Source organism: Rutidosis leptorrhynchoides, chromosome 6 (genome assembly GCF_046630445.1).
Source record: "Rutidosis leptorrhynchoides isolate AG116_Rl617_1_P2 chromosome 6, CSIRO_AGI_Rlap_v1, whole genome shotgun sequence".
NCBI classification, from domain to species: domain Eukaryota; kingdom Viridiplantae; phylum Streptophyta; class Magnoliopsida; order Asterales; family Asteraceae; genus Rutidosis; species Rutidosis leptorrhynchoides.
In genome coordinates, this window is record NC_092338.1 from 21,350,538 (window position 1) to 21,375,252 (window position 24,715).

Below are 24,715 nucleotides of genomic sequence, written 5' to 3' on the forward strand. Positions count from 1 at the left end.
CGTCATCCTCACGCTCTCCCTCGTATTTCGTAACACTGGTGATTGACGCCGCAGAGGCATCACCTTTGACGCTGCGTTACGGACGTAAGAGGACGTCAAATTCCCCAAATCACCATCATATTTGGGATTTGACGTTGCATTAGGTATGGTTTAATGGAAAGCAAACGTATTCCAATGTTGCACTGTGAGGATCATATAAAAGAAAATATCAAGACTTAAACAAACATAAGCACCAGTTTTCTTACATCTACCAAACAAGGATAAATATATCAAACAGTTATACAGTTATCTTAGTTTCAATGTCATTTGATGACAGCAATAACCATCCAACTAAAAATGTTTCCCTACAAAATTGAGCTAATGTTGCTTCTGAATGGTGGATTCATACACACTTTGAGATGTGAAGTAAATGTCGACACCAATCCGAAGTCTCAAATTTGAAAAGGATCTTCAACAAGCTCCAATGTATAATTCCGTGGCTCATTAGTAGGACACGCATGAGTATATCCTGAAAATACAAAAAATTTAAAACGTTGTAGTTGACATAATCACCTGCACACATTAGGGAAGTAGGGGGATAAGCACACTTACCATAATATGAATAAATGAGTTTCTTCTACACGTTAATCTTCTTCCATGGGGACATCTGGGATATCGAATCTATCCTCATCTATGGTCTTGTTGATCACCGAAATATTGGAAGGTGATGAAAAAGTCAAGGAATAAAAGCAAAAAAAATAAAAAAAAATATGAGAAGTATCGTGGATCAAAACAACAAAATCCGTTTAAATCCGATTGAAATGACTCCTTTCAATCCGTTAACCAACACGTTTAAACCATTTTATTATATAATAAAATAAAAGGACTACTCCTTATTCAAGAATAGTCAAATTGTAAATCGATTAAATGATAACAATATACAAGAACTGTGTTGATTTTAGCTTGCCCTAGCCCGCCCGACGCTCTATTTTGCCACATCTAGTCCCAACTACCAATTAAGAGCTACAAAATGTGTAAATCTTGAATCAAGCAAAAGGATATAAATTGACATAAGGTCATCTTCTTTCTCCCCACGGTTACGGCTGTTATTCAGCTCCCTTAATATTTCAGGTGTGACCTGCATCAAAAAGGTTTACCTTACAACTTAGCACTTTTATTTAAATATTATAATATATAAGCTACTTTGTGGACCATTACACATACCAATTTATGTCTCTGCTTTTTCACAAGATAATAGATATCATCCTTTTGTTCCTTTGTCAGTTCGTGTTTGTACCTGCAAACAAATAATATCACATCATTAATATTCCAAACAGGTGAGGTGCTTATTTTAAAAATGTTAGCTGTACGTAATATAGTTTTTATATTAGGTTTGAGGAAAACACGAAATCAACCTCTCCACGAATGCAAGAAGCGACTGATGCCAGATCACAGGCATATCTCTCGAATCCTCACAAAATCTCATAAAATGTGCAACCATTGCATCAATAACTCGATATGGCAAAGCATATTTCTTCTCAACTAACAGCTTTATGAAATAACTGCATCAGAAAACCATTTGTGACAGCAAATTTTAGTCAATAATCAGGCAACTCTGATTTATAACATGTGCAATCCTTTAAAATAACTTTTGTATGAATACCTAGTGGTGCCACCATACTCCATTTCTGCAAGTTTCATTAACGCAAGACTGCACAATAAGAATAACACTTTGGTTATATTTATGTACACACACCATAAAAAAGTTTAACTTATATTATTACTCTGTTTTGATTTTATTGGTTCAGCGTTGCAATATAAGATCTAGTTAACTGAAGTTGAAAGTGATACCTGGAATGAAGTGGCGGAATAGATACTTTTTGAAGGATGCTTCCAATAATAACAGCCTCTCTTAAATTGCAAGTCCTTGACTGCAAACAAAAGTACAAAATCCTCATAATCAAAAAAACTAAAGAAAGTGAAAACTAACAACTGAAACCACATTTAAACGAACATTTATGTAGAGTTTGATGAATTCATACCTCACATAAAGGAAACAAGATTCCTTTATTGAAGGCAGCTGGTTTATATACAGCCTTTTTCAGAGCTTGATACAATGCAAAATGGAGTTTTTTGTTCTTCTTTATATCTTGTCTAATACGAGGGAGTAAAACGAATTTGTAAAACCTCTCCACTTTTTTTGAACTCATATTTGATGCAAGTATTCTGGTGGCTTGGTATACTGCATTAGGCGACCATTTTTCAGGTTCTGTCAAGTACAAAAGTTCTTCCCAGTGTTGCTTGGCTGGTATGCTTTTAAAGGCTAATGGCAATTTTCCTGAAGTATACTTCTTGAAAATTTCTCCAACACTGAAAACCAAATTAAACATTAAATGATTTCATATGTATGATATATGATCACAATCAAAAGGTAGACAGGTACATCACCTCTTGTATATTTCTATGATGGAATCATCCAGCTTTGGCACGGGTTGAGTTCCTGCAGATAAACCTATCTACCAAGGTTAAGTGATATAAATAAGAATTATATATCCAAGTAGAACCTAAACGTAGAAACAATAAAGGTAGCTCATATAGTGGCAGTAAATGAGCAGTACAAAGCAACATGGACGGTACGGTTGACCCAAAAAGCTTTTTGGGTATGTTTGGCCCAACTAGCAGGTAGATTGTAGCTAGATTGTAGCTGAATAGCTAGTAGCTTGTAGTTGTTAGCTTTTTGTATGTATTTAGATGTTTGACAGAGTAGCTAAAACTGTTAAAATAAAGAGTAAAATGACAAAAAGCTAGGAGTTTTTTCTCAATCAAACGCTAGTTCTATTAACGTTTAGCTTTTAGCTTTTTCCCTTCGTCTAAAAGCTTTAAGCTCTTTTAACTAAATGAATCTTTTTATTAAATGTGTTTTTCAGAAAAGCTAAAAGCTCCAAATAAACTCTGCTAAACATAGCCTTTGTCCTAAATAACGTTTTCAAAGGAATCTATTGAAACAAACATCATTACAACAACACTACCTCAAAATGAACAATCGAATTAAGTAAAAAAACCTATTTTTTGTACGTCTGAAATAGAATTTGTGCTACTTTAGATTTGCTTGCCCCATTAAAGTAATTAAGTACCAGGTAAAGATTCCAACCAGTAGCAAACCAAATCATAATATCAAAAAGTGCAATAATCAACAAAGCCTAAATCAGTCCTATAAGTATTAGTTAAACATTAAAACCTGTAGGCACTTGATCTTTTTCTTTGATCTTCTCCACGATGATGTCAGCTAAAGTTCGCTGTGGTCTTGCATCCCTAGAAAAGAAAGCTTGCAGTAACTTCTCTTCATCCTCGTTAATTTCTTCCTGGATCGTCATCATAATAAACCAATGTTTCAAAACAACTAAATAAACTAATTGCACCAAAACACAAAATATTCACTACACATAATTTTACTTCTCAAATTGCAGATTAACATAATTTTCTTGTCTTTGTAGTTCAAATAATCGTAACAAACGAAACATAACTTCACTGCAACCTATTACTTCTCATATTATACCAGACACACTTACATTTTGTGCACTTATATTAATACATATATAATATATAAACATATATAACATGCTACATTTATGCAATTAACCCCAAATTGTGAACCAAATTGTACGAACAAACCTCATAACCACCAAACTGACTATGATTATCAGAAAAACCAGCAAAATTATCAACATCATCATCATCATCTTGAGCTTGAGTAACAGGTTCTTCAGGGAAAACAATGTTATTAGGGTTTTCAGCATCTGTTTCTTCCTGAATCTCCTTTTGTTGAATTAAAGCTTCCTTCAATATCTTCGAACTCATTCCCTCAGAAATAAGCTTCAAAACAATTCATAAAAATTATTTAAAATTAAATGTATAAATGTATATGTATGACGAATTTAACATGTGTATTGACAGATACCGTTTCTTCATGTTGATGTTGTTTAGCCGGTTTTTTGGTACGTTTTTTGGAGGCAGATTGGTTGGTGTCATCGGATAAAAACGGTTGGGGGTTTTGGATTCGTTCACGTTTTCTCCCCATTGATGGATGCTTAAGTTGATTTCACGAGGTGAGTGATGATGTTTAATTCGCGGCTGCAAATACCCTACTAAAACCCTAGTTTTCAGTCTTTGATGTTGTTTGTAGAAAAGAGATGAAAATGTTTTTTCTGATTTAAATAGTCGAGCGTAAATATGGGTTATATTTGATTAAACACTTTTTATGAGGACTTCTTTTGTTATATTTAGATAAATCAAGGGCGATATTCTGATTATTAAGATAATGTTGTTTACAGCTATGTTTGGCGACTAGTTTATTGGACCTTTTTGTAACTTTTAGCTTTTAGATTCTACGAAAAACTCCTATTTAATATAAAGCTCTGTTTGGTTAGATGATAGTTTTTTTTTTAATAGCAAGAAGATTTATATTACTCAAGAATAACACATTACGTCATAATATACAAAGAACACGAACTGGAACGCGACTATAAACAAACAAGAAAGGGAGCTGTCATTTTACTCTTTATTTAACAGATTCAGCTACTTTGCCAAACACTAAAATATATTTAAAAAACTAAAAGCTACCAACTATCAGCTAAAAGCCACCAGCTACAAACAAAAAGCTACCAGCTACCAACTAGTTTTACCAAACATACCATATATCGCGATCATAGCTGAAGTTCCACCCTATCCTATTAGAGCATTCCCAACCCACTAATTCCATTTCGCTATGCATTTCGTCAAAATCAAGCATAAACCACCACAAAAGTTTTGGCTTTATTTACTTGTACATGTTGCTTTTAAATTTGTACTATGATTTACTATATTAATTTATAGTGGTTGAGAAATGTGTAATGGTTGCGATTGATATGTGATGGGTTCGTGATAGGAAGGAAATGAGATGGAAATAATGATATGACGCTGATGTAACAATGTCCTAATCTGAAGAAGTGGGTCATGATTGAGAATGCTCTTAGGAACATTCACCTTTCATATTTCAAGATCCTTCCTTTATTAAATTTAGCTTAACATGTGTCATAGAGTCATAACACACAATAGCAAAATCGAGATAATAAAATGATGGAATAGATCCTCATGATCCGGTCAATATCAACATATGTCGTATAGTGCTCGTTTTGTATTCAATGTAGTCGTTCATAGTGTTCAGAACGAACAGAGTGTCGATTAGTTTTGGTCGTATATGACCAAATACTCTCACTACAGGTCATCATGATCCGGTCAATATTATATATATACATATTAACATATTAATTAGTAGACATGTTTTCTTTTTCTTTTTTTTTTTTTTTTTTTTGAAAAAAAAGTTATGTGGGTTACTCCGGAAGTGATCCTCACACACGATTTTTTGATTTATCTACACTTTTATCTCATAATTATACTCTAGATTAATTTAGAGAGTTGAACTTATATTATTATTATAAGTATATGATATGATTAAGGGTATAACATTAAGTGTAAATTGATTAAAAGGTGGTTTTAGCTTTTTACCAAATCTAATAAATTATGTACTCTTATAAGACATATTTTCGTTAAAATCGTTGCTTGGAAGTTACAACAACGATCCAATTCAAATAAAAATTCTTAAAAATTCAAGAAATATTTAGGAAGGTGATTCTATACACAACTTTTTGATCTATGTAAATTTTTTTTCTCATTAACTTACTCCTAAATAGTTACTTATATTATTATTATATATCTATAAGTATTATTAAAGATAAAATAAGTAATTAAGTGTACATGAATCATACCAAAATAGGTAATTAAGTGTGATCAAAATGGTGGGTGACCAGTGGCGGAACATTGTGGAGACGGGGCGCCCCGGCTGGATTTGTATTTTTAAAAAATTAACACTAAAAAAATAAACAATTTACTAAAAAAATAAGATTTTTTTTTTAAGTTCGTCCCCGCCCGCTGTCATTAAAAAATTTAATAAAATTTTAGACCCTACCCATCTGAATGGGGAACTAGGCTGTATATTAGTTAAAATCGAGTTGCATCAGATTCATATTTCAAAACTTTCCGGTAAGTGACATAGACTGGTCAATTCATCATAATATTCATACAACAAGAAAGAATATTTTGGTTGAATTGGGTTTTGAAATTGGAAATCTGAAGAATGGAATTGGGGAAGAGACGGAGAGCGCGCAGCAGTTGTAGTAGTATTGGGTGTGATTGGGGTCGCAGCCCTCGTATGCAATACCATGCCCTTTCTCTTGCCACTCAGGTTTTTCTTTGCATTATTATTCGATGAATTCAATTAATCTGAAAACCCTAACTGACAGTTCATATGGATAATTATAATTATATTATAAATTTTACACTTAATATCAGTGAAGATGGTAGTGTTCTATGTGGGTTCAAGTTATATAGGGTTGCTCATGCAGTCATGCTTCTAAAGTTAAGAACTATACTCCCTAGTGTCTTGTGATCTTGCAAATTGACTTACTAAAGTCAAAGTATAATCTTGGAAAATGAGAGCTTTCTGGCAAACTTTAACTACAATTGTGTAAGATAGAGTCTAATTTAGTATTCATGGATAATAGTAGCAAGGTCTTTGATTTAACTTCACTATTAGCGAGTATGTTAACGAATTTTCGTTTTATGTGTTTGGTTGGTACTGGAATTGTATCAGGTGATCAGGTGGCATGTTTGAATACTCTTGACTTTCCCTTTTTATGTTGCAGGCTAATCTTGAAGTCGATATTGTTTCATATGGGGGGTATACATTATCTTGTAACTTATGATAATTTTTCATTACAGTTCTGAATAGTTTTCAAAACCCAAAAAATAAAAAGCCGATAAGTAAATTGCACTTTCAGTTAGTTATATTCTATTCTTTTGGACAGGTTCCGATCCACATTCTGCTCTTGTAGATAACCATTCTCTACATATTCATACAATGGTAATTTTTCTGTTACAAAAATGTAGTTCTATAATGCAAATGGATCCTCCAAATTTAAATTATAATGTTGTATTTTGAATTTTAATATTTTTTATTCTTCAGAGTCAATGGCCGACTAATAATGGAGCTCTACCGAAGTTATTTCGTTCTTTTATGCTCTTGCTGAAGCCGGTGATTCAATTCATTACGCTTCTTTGGTTTCTTTGTGTTAAAATAAAAGCCCCCGACGTATTCATTGTGCAGGTAAGTTTAACCTTCTACTTGAGATGTAAACTTCGTCGAGAGTCTCAAATGTTATTACCTTTTTTTGGTATAGGATGGCCATTTCAACCCATCTACTTAGGAATAGTCAGTCTTATATTACATATCCTAGGGATGAAATAGGTAAAACAAAAACTAAATTAAAAAGGCAACAGGTTAAATGGGTCGAAATTTCCCCATGATGTAATTTAGAGCATAAATTTTTTAATTTGTTTTAATTAAATACTATAGTGTTATTGGAATAATATTGTGTTAGTAATTATATACAACCCATAATCATTTATGGAAAATAAAATGCTTGTGGATCACCGCGACCCGTTACGACCCATTTTGACATATTACCCAAACTGCCATTGTCCAGTTCTAGAATAACGTTGTGCTTTTAAATGTTTGCGTTTATCTTTTTGGTTATGTAGAACCCGCCTTCTGTACCAACTTTAGTTGCTTTGAAATGGGCCAGCTGGATGAGGCAATCATCCGTCATCATCGATTGGCATAACTTTGGATATACCCTGCTTGCATTGTCTCTTGGTAGAAGTAGCCGTTTTGTAGCAGTATATCATTGGTAAAACTAAATTATTATCATCAAAAAAAATTGAGATAATTTGTTTTACATGATACTAAAACCTGATCTTTTGACTTTTTAGGATAGAATTACATTTTGGTCAATTTAACCCGAATCATACAAATAGGTACCCGTTACCCGACGTACCTTGTTTTTTATAACCTACCATGAAACTATATGGTAAGGTCTAGTTTGCAATTTTCATGGTACAAATGGAGCGTATCTGATATATCATGTTTGCTGGTTAGTGTTGTATTTAACAATATATGTTATGCCGTTTTCTTTTCTTTTTAAATATATAGAGCCACGGTGTTATATGATCAGCCTCCTGAGTTTTTCCGTCCAGCTCAGCTTTATGAAAAGCGTAAGGTAAACATTAGACATTTCAATTCTGAAACACTTTAAGAATGTAACTTCATATTGATTGGTGTTTGTTGATTATAGTTGTTTTTTAGAATTAAGAAAGATATGTTCCGGTTAAATAGTTCTATAGACTGCATCAGCTACGGTATGTTTAACCTGTTTGCTCATAAATATGTTTGTTTGGGTTATATCTTTTTTTCAATTTTAATGAGTATTCTAATTCTAATTCATACAACTTCGTATTCTAGGAATAACTGCCAATGACATGCAAGATCCAAATACAACTATATTTACAAACAAGATCGGTGACAATTATCAGTTGAGACAGAATAGACCTGCACTTACTGTTAGCAGTACAAGCTGGTGAGTTTTACAAACCTTCTCAATTATGAACGTTTTCTTTTCGACTAGTAAAACAATGTGAAGGTAACTATCTATAATGGTTTAATGTTTTAGGACCCCAGATGAAGATTTTGGCATTCTTCTAGAAGCAGTAATGATGTATGATAGACGTTTTGCTGCGTTACTAAATGAGAACGTTTCAAATGGGGATGAGGTGTTTTGGAAGGACGTTGATGAGGGGAAGACATTTTCGTACCCAAGATTATTATTCGTCATCACAGGTCATAAATTGATTATTAATTTTGTCATCTTAAATATAACAAGAAAATGAAAAAAAAGGTTTCAACTTGAAAATATATTCAAACACCATGAAGGGAAAGGACCTGAGAAAGAGAAGTATGAAGAGAAGATAAAGAAACTAAACCTTAAACGTGTTGCTTTCCGTACCATGTGGCTATCACCAGAGGATTACCCGTTACTTCTTGGTGAGCATGACCCGGTCCATTTCTGATACCAAACATAGAGGTGATAGTTTGACCCAGTTACTTATAAGTGGGTCAATTTGGGCTGTGGTCACGGGTCAGTTAATTTTTTTTTCTTTTAAAGTGGGAACAGGTTTATTGGGTTGAACTGATCATATAGGTTGAGATTAGTCCATAGATAATGTATAATGCATACAATCGTTAAACAAACTAAATTTTTATTTCGAAGGGTTTTACTGTCCTTGTAAGAATAATAATTTTGTAATCATAAACAGAATTAATTTTTTATTAAAAAGATGGATAAAAAGTGATATGTTCAAACCCTACCTATATGACCCATCACCCAATCCGTTCATTTTGCCACCTCTAGAAAATTTCTACATAGGCTTCTACTTGCTCTATATTTTACAGGATCTGCTGATCTCGGTGTCTGTTTGCATACTTCTTCTTCAGGGTTAGATCTCCCGATGAAGGTTTACAATCTGCTTAAATTTTTTGTAGTATGTGCAGGGAGTGTCCTGTTTACATTGTTGTGTTCATGTAATCATCTATAGCTTTTAGCTTTTGTATGTTATTATATATGCTTTTGGATGTGTTATAATTTACGTTTAACGCATCTGTATTGTCTGTTGTCAGGTTGTAGACATGTTTGGATGTGGTCTGCCTGTTTGTGCCGTTTCTTATTCTTGGTAAATAAATTTTGATCATCATTTTGTTCTGGTAATTTATTCTTCTATTGAAAATATAAACAAAATTTGATTTTCTTCTTGATTCTAATGAAGCATCACAGAGCTTGTAAAAGTGGACAAGAATGGCCTACTATTTTCGTCTTCGTCGGAGCTTGCTGATGAACTCATGGTAAGATGTTAAATCATAAGGAAAATGACATTTATTTATCTGAATTTGATATTTGATATATGTATTATATTGAAATATTGAATTTGCAACGTTACAGATGCTCTTTAAAGGGTTTCCTAATGAATGTGATGCTTTAAAAACGTTACGGAATGGGGTTCTGGAAACGGGGTTGTCTGCTAGGTGGGCCACTGAGTGGGAAGCTAATGCAAAGCCGTTGATTTCCAAGGCAAGCTCACTTTTTCTTAGAGGGTCTAATTGGGCAGGCTGGTTGACAGGTTAAAATGGTTCGAATTGGGTCGAGCCGGCCCACTGATACTCTCTCTCTCTCTCTCTCTCTCTCTCTCTCTCTCTCTCTCTCTCTCTCTCTCTTAATTTACGTAAACAGTCACATGATAACCTGGTCAGGCCTCTTACGTTTGAGTAAAATTACTTGCTCTCCCGGGTAGCCTGAATATGAAAAAACTTCTCCGTTTACCATTTTGTTTCTTTTTCTCTCTTTTTGTTTTTGTTTTTTTTTTTAAATTTGTTTGCAAAAGCTATACTATCAAAGTGATAGCCTTGATTTTGTGTGGTAGTAATATGACTATGAATACGAAAACATACAACTTTTCTCTTGTTTGAAACGTTTTCTTTTAAGCTAATTAATTATGAGCTTTTAGCTTAACCTGTTTTATATTAAACATAACCCAGATCGACCGATTTATTAGTAAATAGGTTAATATTTGCCACATCTTATAATTCATCCATTCACGAAAGTTCACAAGCATGCTGATCTGGCCCATTGCATTGAACTTGAATGTAAATCTTGAATTTGCAGGTGATTGCTGGTGACTTGGATTAGCATTAAGTTGATCTGATAGTGGACGGCACAAGGCTTTATACAGATCCCAGGTAACATAATTCACACAAATACCTCTACCTTATGAAAGGTTTTTTAACTTATAAGTCGGAACTTGATGTATTTTTGTACAAAACAAAATTATGTAGAACCACCTAACCTGATTCATCCTGATTGCTTTAATGGAAATTATATATATATATATATATATATATATATATATATATATATTATAGCATTTCATAAGAATGAACAACTGAGTGCAGTGCCTTATAGTTAGAAAATTAAATGTATACATTCATACAGCTTTCATTCAGATTGTACCAACAAGAGTTGAAATCTCGACGGTTCATCTATAACCTAGGTGCAGGTCGAGCCTTTGGATCGTCCCACTTGGTCATAATGTGGTCCTAGGTGATCTGTTTGAGCCGAGGTACAACCACTTAATGACATACAACAACATTTGTACAACTACTTAATGCCATGGTTGGCTCAAATTCATCACCAAACATGTGTACAGGCACATACAATGCAGCATAGTACAAGTCATGTATGTGATTAGTTGTTTAGCCCCTTGTGTACTTACAAATATGCCTGAAGCTCCGAGTGCCACAAACATCAATACCACGACGCACACCACCGTCCGAGAATACATGTACACGATCTTGATTCAAGTTCGCTGCAATCTTAGTTGATCTATTAGGGAAAGTTTACACTCACTTGAATAAACATACGTTTCAGCTCAAAGTGCGGTCGATCTGACCAGTAATATAAGAAGCTAAAGAAGCTAATCCTGAGTCGTTAGCCTGCATTTTGCATATTATATCAGTGGAAAATTATTTACACAAAGTAACTGTGATGACTTTTGAAACCAGGTAACTTATACCATCGACTCACTTCATCCATCTTGCCAGGGTACAAAACCATAGCTGCCCCACATGTAAGCCAGTTGCCGCTACAAAACCCGCAATCGGCAATATCACTACCAGACTACTAACCCGTAGTCGGCATCCAGGGTGGCCACAAGAAGTCACAGAATATAGCACAATATGTCATATACTAAGTATTCAGGTGAGTAAGCCAAGGTAACAGTAGCATAACCCGCTACTAAATACTTATAAACATTAGGATAGTCCCACTCACCTGGAAATACAAGAACTCAGTAGTCTTATTTTACTGAGCCTTCACCTTTTCCTTTATCACCTGAGAATATCATTCCTCTAGTTAGTAACCATTTCAATCAGATTATACATCAGAAGAAATAAACACATCAATACAGTAAATGGGTCAGAATTGCACTTGACCCAATCACACAAACCCTATCACTCGCACGGGTGGGGTCTCACTCGTGCGACTGACCAGCTCACTCGTACGGATGAGTATCCTCACTCGCACGACTGACAAACTACACCCACGAGTGACTTTAAAGTCCACTCGCATGATTTAGTAGCTCACACGCACGGTTGGACAACTCACCCGTATATATATATATATATATATATATATATATATATATATATATATATATATATATATATATACGGGTGAGTGCCCCACTCGCACGGTTGAGCAAGAACAGCAGCATAACTGCAATTTGAGCTTTTTTCACCCAACTTAAAGTTTGATTTAGTGTTTTAAAACCTTATCATTAGATGCTACACCTCAAGACGATTCCAACGATAGTTTATTCGTCGAAAATGGAGTTACGGTTTGAAAGTTATGACCAAAACAAGTTTCCACAAATCTGACCGGTGCTCACACGCGTGGCTGAGGCCTCACACGTGTGGTTGACCCTCAAAAGTGTGGTCACTCGTGCGAGTGACCTGTCACTCGTGTGGGAGCTGAAGAACAGCTCCAGGTCGCTGTTTTCGCGTTCTTTGACCCCAAAACTCGATTTTTGCTTGTTTTGGTCGATCCAAAGGCTCAATAATATCACATAATACATATATAAACTATTCCTAACATCAATCAAGCATAACAAACACATATAATCAAGAATCAAGCTCAAAAATCATCAAAATCCATTTTAACCCAAAACCCACTTTAAATTATACCAAATTCAGTGATATTTACCTTGTTTGATTACTTGAATCACAGAGAATCAGTTACACAAGATCACAGGGATTGATTTGCACTTTTTTAATTTTATGAATTTGGGAAGCAATAGTTATTTTAGGGTTAAGTTTCTAAAAATGGTAAAATGGAAGAACGTACAAGTTATTTAAACAGATGGGGGTTTCTTCATTGTAAGGAAACCACATTCCCCACTACACACGGGTATTTACCAGTTATCTAAAATGCAATGTACCTCATTAGGTGGTCCTAACGAGGTTCAATTCACATAACGAAACCTGTTCTGTGACCCTTGTCACAAAGCGCACATAACTAACTACTCAAATAATTATTAACCCATAATTATTAAAATCACTAATATTAGTAAAATAATATAAACTAAGGATAAAAAGGTCATTTACCGTTAGGCCCGATTCGAGGTTGTTACAATTAACTCCTGGGATAACAGTACCATCGTAGCGGTATCGCTTATTCGGCGGGGTAGAGGGTGGCTGCACGGGCTCCTCCTCGGGGTCCTCCTCAGAATCCTCCTCGCTGGTGTCATCGGATGATGAACCGTCTGAATCGTCTGAAGGTAGTGCAGGTACATCACGGGCGGGAGAAAGCGTCTGGCCGGTGGTAATGGTCCAGTATCTGCCAGGTGTAATTGGTACGACACGTCCGTGAGCGGTGCGTCTAACCCAATGTCCACGCTCGTTACGGAAGGGACCGTCCCCGTCTCCCCCAGGAATCACAGTACCACCGGAATGGTGTTGTGGCCCCGGGAGTCTAGGGCTGGGTGGAGCTGGAATCTCCTCGGGATCCTCATCTCCGTCTGAGATGTCCATTAGGTCAAGCGCGTGTCTACTATCTCCAGAAGACGAATCGCCAGAGTCGCCGGAGGGTAGCGGTGAGTTAGCAACAATAGTAGGCGAGGTAGCAGACGTATCTGAGTCACTCTCGAAGTCAAAGGTCATGGGTGTGACGACCGGGAAATTTTCAATCAAATTTAAACTTGATTTTTATATGTTTCCGACACGATAAGCAAAGTCTGTTAAGTTGAGTCTCAAAATTTTTGAACTATTTCATATATTCAAATGACTTTCGACCATTTTCGACGATTCACGAACAATTAATTATAAATAGATATGTGTGTATATATATATATATATATAATAATTTAAAAAAAAATACTATATTAGAATTAACTATGTAAAATAAAATAATATATAATAATTATTATTTAAAAACATATCTATATAAATAAAGTATATTGAATATATAAATATAGTTTCGAATTTATTTAGTAAACAATAGAAGCACTCGTTTATCATTCGTTGGATATTTAAACAAGTTAAGTTCAAACTTATGTGATTTTAACATAAATGGTGATCCGAAAATAAGTTATATAAACTTTAGCTTTATTAAAAATATATTTAGAATCTAGTTGATTGATTTTAAAAATATTTATATTTTAGTTGGGATGGAGCTCGAATAACAGATCAAATTCTATGATTAATAATAAACAAGTTTAAATTCGAATTTATGAGAAGTTGAAAATAAACATGGGTTCATAATTAAGCTTAATCAATTTTAAGTTTGCTAAAAATATATTTAGATACCCCAAATTGAGTCTTAACATTCTGTACATATTATTTGGAAATAAAAACAAATATTAGTCGAATCTTTTGACCAGGTTTACAAGGATTATGACCAAATCGAATATACAAATTTAATGTTAAAATATGGAATTTTTTACCAATACTTTTCCCGTCACGTTTAACAACAGAGCCCGAGATCCAGTCCGTGAAACATGTAGTCTAAATAAATTATGTCAACATAGTAACCTACAGTGAATGGTGGCTAGGGGTGTTCAAAACCGGATATCCGAAATTTCGGATATCCGAATTTCGGATATCCGAAATTTCGGATATTGGATTTGGCCATCCGAAATCCGAATCCGAAATTTCGGATATCCGAATTTCGGATATCCGAAATTTCGGATTCGGATTTCGGATTATCCGAATATCCGAAACTTATTTTGAGTACTTAAGATCAAATACAAATTACATAGATTATCCTAACACAAACATAACACATAGATTACATAATACATAAGTCTCAACACAAACATAACAAATTCAAAATACAAATTATCCATATTACTTTAAACTAAGTTCAACATCCAAATTACGAAACACAAACATAACAACGTGGTAAAGAACGAATCTTCAATTCTTCACTCTTTCCAATCATCAAAAGAACAAAAGCACTACCTGTACATAGAAATTAAAGTGAATAATTAACTAAAGAAATCTATATATATCACATATCACAACATATGAATAACAAAGTACTAAACATCTTGTGGAAGCTACAATTTTGTTGATACTTAACTTACTGTCATCAATCGCTCTAAATTAACAACTTTTAACATGGTTGTAAATGAGACTAACAAACACTGAACATGAACATGTAAGGAACATATCATTAGTTCACCTGTTCATAATGAGCCTAACATTTATAAATAAAAGTGTAAAAATATTATTATTTATTAATATATGTTTCGGATATCGGGTATCCGAATATCCGAATATTTTGCAAATTTCTATCCGAAACCCGAATCCGAAAAATCGGATATCCGATTTTCGGATATCCGAAAATCCGGATATCCGATTTTTCGGATATTTTTCGGATCGGATACACGGATATTCGGATTGCGGATTCGGATTCGGATATTATGAACACCCCTAATGGTTAGGGGTGTTCATTTTCCGATATCCGATTCGGATAGTGAAAAATCCCATCCGAAATCCGAATCCGAAATTTCGGATATCCGATTTTCGGATATCCGAAATTTCGGATTCGGATATCGGATTATCCGAATATCCGATATTTTTTAAGAACTTCCAATATTTTCGGATAATTTGGATATTTTTCGGATATTTCGGATATTTTTTCGGATATTTCGGATAGTTTTCGAATATTTCGGATAATTTTCAAATAATTTTCGAATTTTTTCGGATTTTTTTCGGAATTTCGGATATTCGGATATCCGAATATCCGAAAATTTTGAAAACTCCATCCGATATCCGAATCCGAAAAATCGGATATCCGATTTTCGGATATCCGAATTTTCGGATATCCGATTTTTCGGATATTTTCGGATTCGGATTTCGGATAATTCGGATTCGGATTTCGGATTCGGATATTTTGAACACCCCTACTAATGGTGGCTAATGAATTCTGCATGTTTTAAAAGTTTCATTATTATATTATAATTATAATTATTATATATTATAAATATCTAAATTATATACATATATATCGATGCATATAGATAGATTAGGACACCATTATTGAACACCCATTTTAAACTACACCTTCTCCTCTCATCTCCACCCATCACCGACCGCTGCAATCATCACCATGTCTGCCACTACCACCGGAGAATCCACCACCACCGGCAACAACATACCAAGCCACCATCATCCCTCAAACCGTCACCACTTTTCTTAAGCAAACACCCATTCAAAACTGACCAAACTGCTCCAGTTACAGCTCGGTAAAAACAGCTGCAACTTTTAGTTTATTTTCTGTTTTTGATGTAATTGAATAGCAGCCTACTGCTACGTCTATTACCTTTTTCGCTGCTCGATTTCACCTACTGCTATTGCACTTATTTCTGTTTCTTTTTCGATTACCAACAAGCACCACCACAGCCCATCTATTTCTGTTTTCTGTTACAGCTAACAAAGGTATGATGATAAAACAGACTCGATAAATAAGATAAAGAATGAAGATCATGATAATATATTGATATTTATATTGATATAATGATGATTATGAAAACGAATACATTACTTGTTCTTTTATGCAATGGCTATCTCCAAAATCATTAACCCTAATCAAACAGCAACCCGTTTCGATTGCCGCCATAATCACAACCATCTTCTACACCTGCAAAACATAAGATCTCCAATTAAACTTTTAAACCTGTGAAGAACTGACTGCTCCTGTTCTTTGTCGATTTCAACCATTGCTGCTGCTTCAATTAAATTCGCTTCAACAAAAATATTAATCGTTACTTATAAACAACCTTTCCATTAATTTTTCTCCAATTAATCGACACACACTACTCGATATCAATCCAACCCGATCCCTGATTGAATACTCACAACCCAACAGATAATTTAATTAAATAAAGATAAAATCGTTACCTTCAAACAACATCATCATCAACCACTTTGAACCATTGCTGTTAATCGACTAGAAACCCAAATAATCGATTAATGTGCTCGCCTCTGTTGTTACCTCTGCTTTCGATTTAACTGCAAGAACCACACCCCTAAATTCCATCGATAACCTCTGTTGCTCTTTTCTAGTTTCGGTTTTTATTTTTATTTTTGAAGAGAAGTGATGATAGTGGAAACTAACGAAAACGATGATGATGATTAGTATAACAAGATGAAGTTGTTGATGGGGGTGCTCGTTGAAAGTGATGAAGAGGAACCCAATTGTTTAGCGGTTTTGATTATATTTTTTTTTTTTTTTTTTTTTTTGACAGACGACACAACCCTATCGGGTTAAGTAGATGATACAACTTGGGCCGTTATATTGTAATTTATATTGGGCCGTGTTTGCTTGAGTTGTTGGGTCGTGATTTGGTCCGGGAGATATGTTTGGGTAGAATGATGATATCAATGGGATTTTGGGGAAGAAACAAATATTTACGGGATAAATAAAAATAGAATAGGAAATAAATCAGAAAAGTATAAGGTAGAGGAATGGTTAGTGTGTTGGCGGGTGAACGGGAGGTCGCAAGTTCGAGCCACGTTGAAGGCATTTTTTTTAGGACTTGTTCTTTTGAAGGTAGCTTTCTTATTTTATTATTCTTATTATTGTTATTATTATTATTATTGTTATTGTTATTGCTATTATTATTAATTATTGTGTTATTATATACTAAGATTAATAAAATAATTATTATTGTCACTAATATTATTATCATTACTAGTATTATCATTCAATATTATTATTATCATTACTATTAATTTTATCAGATTATTAATATAAGTATTATTATTAACATTATCATTATTATTATTTTCATGAGTATTATTATTAGTATATTATTATTAAGATTGTTATCATAATTATCTTTAAATATTAGTGTTATCATTATTGCTACTAATATTAAAATAAGTATTAATATGGTTATGATTATTATTATTATTATTATTATTATTATGAAAATAATACAAGTTATTATTATTTTCATAAATATTAGTATTAGTATCATTTTATAAATACTAGAATTATTATTATTAACATGAGTATAATTATTATCCTTTTTACCACTGTTAATATTATTTTGGTATTATTATAACTACTATTATTAATATACAAATGATATATATATATATATATATATATATATATATATATATATATATATATATATATATATATATATATATATATATATATATATATATATATATATATATATAGGGGCACGATCCATGGATAAGCATAAAAGGAGTACAAACAGGATAAGCAAAATAAAAATTTTTTTTTTTTGAATTTTTTTTTACATTCATAAATCTGCATTAAAATGCACCACTAATCAATTTTTTTCATAAAAAAAAAGTTCAAAATCTTTCAAAAATCGATGATGAATGGTAAAATTAACCATTCATCGGGTTAATTTATCATTCATCTTGTTTACGATTAATGATAAAATTAATCAATGCTAAAAAAAACCAGATGAATGGTTAAATTAACCATTCATCTGTTTTTTATCATTCATCATAAACAGATGAATGGTTAAATTAACCATTCATCTGCTTTTTTTTTAGCATTGATTAATTTTGTCATTCATCGCGAACAAAAATGAATGATAAATTAACCAGATGAATGGTTAATTTTACCATTCATCATCAATTTTTACCATTCATCATCGATGTTTACCATTCATCATCGATTTTCGAACGATTTTGTTCAAAAACTTTTTAAAATTTTTTCGTTTTCTTCTATTTGCATATTAAAGGATCGTTTTTTTTATAAAAAAAAATTTTGAAATTTTACTTATCCAGTTTGTGCCCCATTTAGTGTTTATCCATGGATTGGTCCACTATATATATATATATATATATATATATATATATATATATATATATATATATATATATATATATATATATATATATATATATATATATATATTTAATACATATAACATAACGAAAATTAATATTTTTATATACAAAATGAATATGTGAAACATATATATTAATAATATAAAAAGGATATAACTAATAAATTTATATATAAATTTATTCAATTACAATTATGTGTGTTAATATATATATATACAAATGATATAGGTTCGTGAATCTGAGGCCAACCCTGCATTGTTCAGTTGTTCAATGCCGTCATATGTATTTTTACTACAAAATACAGTATTGTGAGTTTCATTACTCCCCTTTTAAATGCTTTTGCAATATATATTTTGGGACTGAGAATACATGCGCTATTTTTATAACTGTTTTACGAAATAGACACAAGTAATTGAAACTACATTATATGATTGAATGGATCGAAGCCGAATATGCCCCTTTTAGCCTGGTAATCTAAGAATTAGGGAACATCACTAATTTTGAGAATTAGTGCACCCCTAATTGACGCGAATCCTAAAGGTAGATCTACGGGAACTAACAACCCCCATTCTGGAATTTGGAATGCTTTAGTACTTCGATTTTATCATGTCCGATGGGTGTCCCGGAATGATGGGGATATTCTATATGCATCTTGTTAAGGTCGGTTACCAGGTGTTCAATCCATATGAATGATTTTTATCTCTATGCAGTTTGCGAAATGCCTGATATGAGATGTGTATTTATGAGAAATGAAAATCTTGTGGTCTATTAATGATGGAAATGAATGTTTATGATAAACTAATGAACTCACCAACCTTTTGGTTGACACTTGAAAGCATGTTTATTCTCAGGTTTGAAAGAAATCTTCCGCTGTGCATTTGCTCATTTTAGAGATATTACTTGGAGTCATTCATGACATATTTCAAAAGACGTTGCATTCGAGTCGTTGAGTTCATCAAGATTATTATTAAGTCAATTATAGATGGATATATTATGAAATGGTATGCATGCCGTTAACTTTCGATGTAATGAAAGTTTGTCTTTTAAAAACGAATGCAATGTTTGTAAAATGTATCATATAGAGGTCAAGTACCTCGCGATGTAACCAAATGTAATGTATTCGTCCAGATGGATTAGGACGGGGCATTTCAATGGGCGGCATGTCCGACATCTGAACAAGGAAAAATAACTTTTTCCATGTCAGTAAGACATATAGCAAGCACGTAATCAGGCACTACAGTATCCTAGCAGTACATAGCATGACAATCGTAACATTATCAAACAAAAGTAACATGCAATCAAAGGAAGATGGTAGCATGCAGTAGCGAGAAAGTAGCAGTATCATACAGGAAGTTCACATAGCAGTAAAGGTAGGCAGTAGCATGCAGTAGTATAATACAGTAGCATGCAGCAGTTCCGCAGAAACAAGTAAACGAGCAAGTTGTAGATTAGTCCTATTAGCAAATCCTACTCGGCTCGGTCAAGACTCATTAATGCAACCTAATTCCCTACAACCAATGCTCTGATACCAAATGTGATGCCCCGTACAAAACCATCATGTACGGATCATCAACAACTACACGGTATAATACTATATGTTGTTTTAAAACAAGTTTTGCATTCATGAAAGGATAACGTTTTACAAAAGATAACGTGACACAAAGGTCGTTACAAAACCATTATTCAAAATAACATAAGTTGTGAATGCAAAATAAAAGTTCCATGATTGAGACATCTCTAAGTAATGCAGCGGAAGTCTAACACAGCGAGTCTGTAACAGCAAGTCTATAACACCAAGACAGCAAGTCTAACAGCGGAAACAACAACGTCTAAGCACCTTAGAAATACACGCTTAAAAGGTCAACACGAATGTTGGTGAGCTATAGTTTATTTGTAATCAGTAATGTAATGTAGACCACGAGATTTCGTATTCAAACAATATGAAAAGTATATGCTTATCCGTGGGCACCCGGTAACTAACTTAACGTAATATTACCCCCTAAAAGTACACTTGGCGAGTGCGTCTATTTATGAAGTATTAAACACCAGTTGAATGCTAGCGCGACTAGCCCGGGTGGGGATGTCAAACCCTATGGATCCATATCTAAGATTCGCGTTCACCGGTTCATAAACCAATGACTAAACGTTACCGAGCTAAGGGAAATATTTGTGCCGTTATGTCACCCACACATATATAAAGTTTAAGTACTCGTGTCTAGTATGTAAAACATAAAAAGCGCATGTATTCTCAGTCCCAAAAATATTAAAGTAAAAAGGGAAGCTATAACTCACAGTGAATAAGCAGTAAAAGTTGATATGAAAAGTATGCAGGTAGTAAGTCGGTCCGAAAGGTTGTCAACCTAAGTCAAAGGTCACTAAGTCAGTATATTGTCCCCAAAAGTTTTAAAAGTGAATAAATTAAGTCTTAAGTATCATCATCATCATCATCATTCGTAAAAGCTAAAGTAAGTTTTCAACAAGAATAGAGATCGAAACAAAAGGCTGACTTCGGACAGCTGGTACGACCTCTATACAAACTGAAAAGATGCGTGGTTAGTGGACAAGGCTCCGTATGTAAGTCCTCTAACCGCTGTCCAATTTTCAGATCCTAACTCGATGTCGTTTGGCCGTGGCGACGGTTCAAGCGCGAGTAGGTCAGAATTTTCATCACGTCGTTACAAAGGCTTAGTGATTTTCGGAAGGCTATAAATCCTAAACCGTATATCGGATTTAGGCGAGTCCTAAACGAAAAGTCATCTACTCGAAACGAAATATCTGAAAATAAATTTTCCAGAAGTCCTAGGAGTCTGATCAGACCCCGAAAATCAGCAAACAAGTGCTCCGGTGGGTTTCTTGGTGCTTGATGCTCATCACGGTTCTCATCCTTGATGCGTGTAAGCTTCAATTGTACAACTCTTTGATGTTTTAGCATCACTTTGACCAAGTTTCAACCATCAACACACAATGTCAAGACTAAGCAAGAATATAACTCACTTAAGAGTTTTAGAAGGATGATGAACCAAGGTTACATCACGTTCTTAGTCTTAACACAAATACAAGTTCTATCTACAACAAAGCTACAAACTTTCATTCAATCAAACAAGTAAGAACATAATTTGATCAAACAAAGTAATGGAACCCTAAGCTAGAGAGCTTGGATCCTTTTAACAAAAGTTATGAGATTTCAAAGCTAGAAAGCTTGAATCTTTTATGTTCTTGAAGATCTTCAAAGCAAAAGGCTAGATCTTCAAGTTCCATGAAGATCATAAACACAAGTTTTGATCTTTTAACAAAATAAAAGAGATCATAAGTTAGAAAACTTAGATCCAACAAAAGTAATAAAGATTCAAAGCTAGAAAGCTTGAATCTTGAATGTTCTTGAAGATCTTTAAAGCATGAAGCTAGATCTTCAAGTTTCATGAAAATCATAAACACAAGTTTTGATCTTTTAACCAAAATAAAGTGATCTTAAACTATAAAGCTTAGATTCATCAAAGTAATGAAGATTCAAAGCTATAAAGCTTGAATCTTTAATGTTCTTGAAGGATTCAAATCAAAGTTTGAATCTACAAGATATAACAAGATCAAAAAGCTAACAAGTTTGATCTTATAAAGATGATGATGATGTCGTGATTTAGAGAAGAAGAAGAAGAAGAAGAAGAAGAAGAAGAAGAAGAAGAAGAAGAAGAAGAAGAAGAAGAAGAAGAAGAAGAAAAATTTAAAACTTACAATTTTTAGAGTGAGAAAGACTAGAGAGAAAATTAGAGAGTAAGTGTGTAAAATGAGGATGAGATCAAGTGTAAAATGGATGAGAATAGCTTGGTATTTATAGTGGTGATGGGTGGTGGTGGCCGTGGGGTTTGGGGGTGGAGGGGACAAGGTGTAACACCCCAGCTTAACATGACCACAATATTGTCCGCTTTGCCCGCAGGCGCACGGCTTTTTCTTGGCGATCACACACGAGAAGCACTTTCCCAGGAGGTCACCCATCCTGGTAGTGCTCTCGCCTGAGCACGCTTAACCGCAGCGTACTCGCACTTCTACTCAGCCTGTGATCCCAAAACGCGTTGTGTCATTTAAGCGTGAGTATTACCTTATAATCCCATGATCACTCATGTTCGTGGGCGATGTGGGATTTGCCTAGGGTGTTACATTCACCCCCCCTTAGGGACTCATCGTCCTCGATGAGGTTTGCCCCACCACCCCCAACGGCACATGAGTGGCTCTGATACCATTCTGTAACACCCCAGCTTAACATGACCACAATATTGTCCGCTTTGCCCGCAGGCGCACGGCTTTTTCTTGGCGATCACACACGAGAAGCACTTTCCCAGGAGGTCACCCATCCTGGTAGTGCTCTCGCCTGAGCACGCTTAACCGCAGCGTACTCGCACTTCTACTCAGCCTGTGATCCCAAAACGCGTTGTGTCATTTAAGCGTGAGTATTACCTTATAATCCCATGATCACTCATGTTCGTGGGCGATGTGGGATTTGCCTAGGGTGTTACATTATATTAAATAATATATAAAACATATCATATGTAAACAATGGAAATGTCGGTAGCCAGAATAATGCGAATATGAGCTAATAATGCGAATATGAGCTGTAATGAGGAGAGATGTCAAGAATTGTGTATAAAGTCGACTCTTTTGGTACCGAACTCATTTTCATCTTGCAATCTTGCAATCTCTTAATCTCTTTACTCTCTATCTATATACATATTTATTATTATTATTATTATTTTTATTATTAATATTAAGATTATTAATATGAATCTTATTATTAGTAGAAGCGACATTATTAGTATTATACATAAAATACTACGACGAAGTTCTGCTCGCGTGTTTTTCAAAACGGGTTTTATGAGTAGGATAGGGCTAGGGAAATTATGGGTTATGGCTATGGAAGTGATGGGTATGGTTTATGGGTATGCTCGTAAGTCAAATCTAGTGATTGTCATCTCCGTTGTGTCTACGTACCTTTCCTGCAATATTGAATCTCAATATTGATATGTGAGTACTCATAATTTAATTTTTACATACTAATAGTGTATCCCTGACTAGTGCTCGAGAAATTAGGATTATGCATATTTGTACATTTGATATTGCCCTTAGATAGGTTATGTTGAATCTTAAAGGTTGTTATACTAGGGATGAAATAAGGTATAAGATATGCATGTCATTGGAAAGATAGCGAAAAATTAAGAACTTTTCATTTAGATATCGAATGGATTCGATGAACGGTTAGAAAGTTATGAATTAAACAATTAATTTCGTAATTAAAATTGCTGATAATAATTAGTGAACTAATTTTCTGGGTAATAAAAAGTGGTTATTTGGATTCTACTCGTCGAGTAGATGAATTTTCATATAAAGCACGTCTCGTTTCGTTGAACGGTTGTCAAGTTATGGATAAAAGAAGTTTTGTAAATTTTGATGAAACGTCGATACGGAAACTGAAATTCTCGCTTATCTACGTTGTTTCAGATTAAAACAAAAATACCACTGAATTCTTTGCTGTAAGGTCTAACAAACCACTCTAGCCAATTGTCAATTCGAGTCTCGACGATTTTTCTAAAAATCGTCAAAGTTGACTGTTGGGTCACATTTTAAAATTCTAAAAAGAGCTGAAACTTTTTTTTGTTAAAAATGTCAGTTTTGTATCAGTTGTCATGGTTGACCTGATGTGTGTTTACTTTTGCCAAAAATCATGTTATATCTTTGTGGTAACGAGAATTTGAAGGCTTTGACCGTTTGTCAATCCGAGTTTCGAGGAATTTTCTAAAAATCTCCAAAGTAGGCTACTCGGTCACTTTTGTAAATTTATTAAAGCTGAAAAATTAACTTTGAAACGCC

At 33.9% G+C, this 24,715-nt stretch overlaps 2 protein-coding genes across 8 annotated transcripts; one reads left to right on the top strand and one right to left on the bottom strand.

Moving 5' to 3' along the window:
- Positions 1–590: 590 nt before the first annotated feature.
- On the bottom strand, positions 591–4,143 carry LOC139853251 (bystin-like). The gene is made up of 11 exons (XM_071842622.1): positions 3,938–4,143; positions 3,652–3,852; positions 3,218–3,341; positions 2,428–2,491; positions 2,022–2,349; positions 1,831–1,910; positions 1,643–1,690; positions 1,395–1,541; positions 1,204–1,276; positions 1,042–1,117; positions 591–703 (listed from the first exon to the last, which is right to left on the bottom strand). Exons 1-11 carry the CDS (start codon positions 4,055–4,057, stop codon positions 624–626), a joined length of 1,341 nt encoding a protein of 446 aa, XP_071698723.1. The 5' UTR covers positions 4,058–4,143; the 3' UTR covers positions 591–623.
- A 1,967-nt stretch (positions 4,144–6,110) lies between these two features.
- Positions 6,111–11,366, top strand: LOC139851504 (UDP-glycosyltransferase TURAN-like). 7 transcript variants are annotated; one of them, XR_011760635.1, is made up of 18 exons: positions 6,111–6,259; positions 6,720–6,754; positions 6,882–6,937; positions 7,040–7,180; positions 7,615–7,763; positions 7,846–7,890; positions 8,066–8,132; positions 8,208–8,271; positions 8,375–8,489; positions 8,583–8,749; positions 8,843–8,953; positions 9,362–9,423; positions 9,587–9,639; positions 9,733–9,808; positions 9,906–10,034; positions 10,626–10,699; positions 10,953–11,079; positions 11,167–11,366. XR_011760635.1 is itself a non-coding variant. In XM_071840575.1 (16 exons), the coding sequence occupies exons 1-16, from the start codon at positions 6,237–6,239 to the stop codon at positions 10,647–10,649; spliced, it is 1,317 nt and encodes a 438-aa protein (XP_071696676.1). In that variant the 5' UTR covers positions 6,111–6,236; the 3' UTR covers positions 10,650–10,827. The 7 variants fall into 7 exon arrangements, 4 of the variants coding, with proteins under 4 accessions (XP_071696676.1, XP_071696678.1, XP_071696679.1 ...); XR_011760634.1 differs by having other exon boundaries at positions 10,953–11,366; XR_011760636.1 differs by having other exon boundaries at positions 10,964–11,366.
- Positions 11,367–24,715: the final 13,349 nt, after the last annotated feature.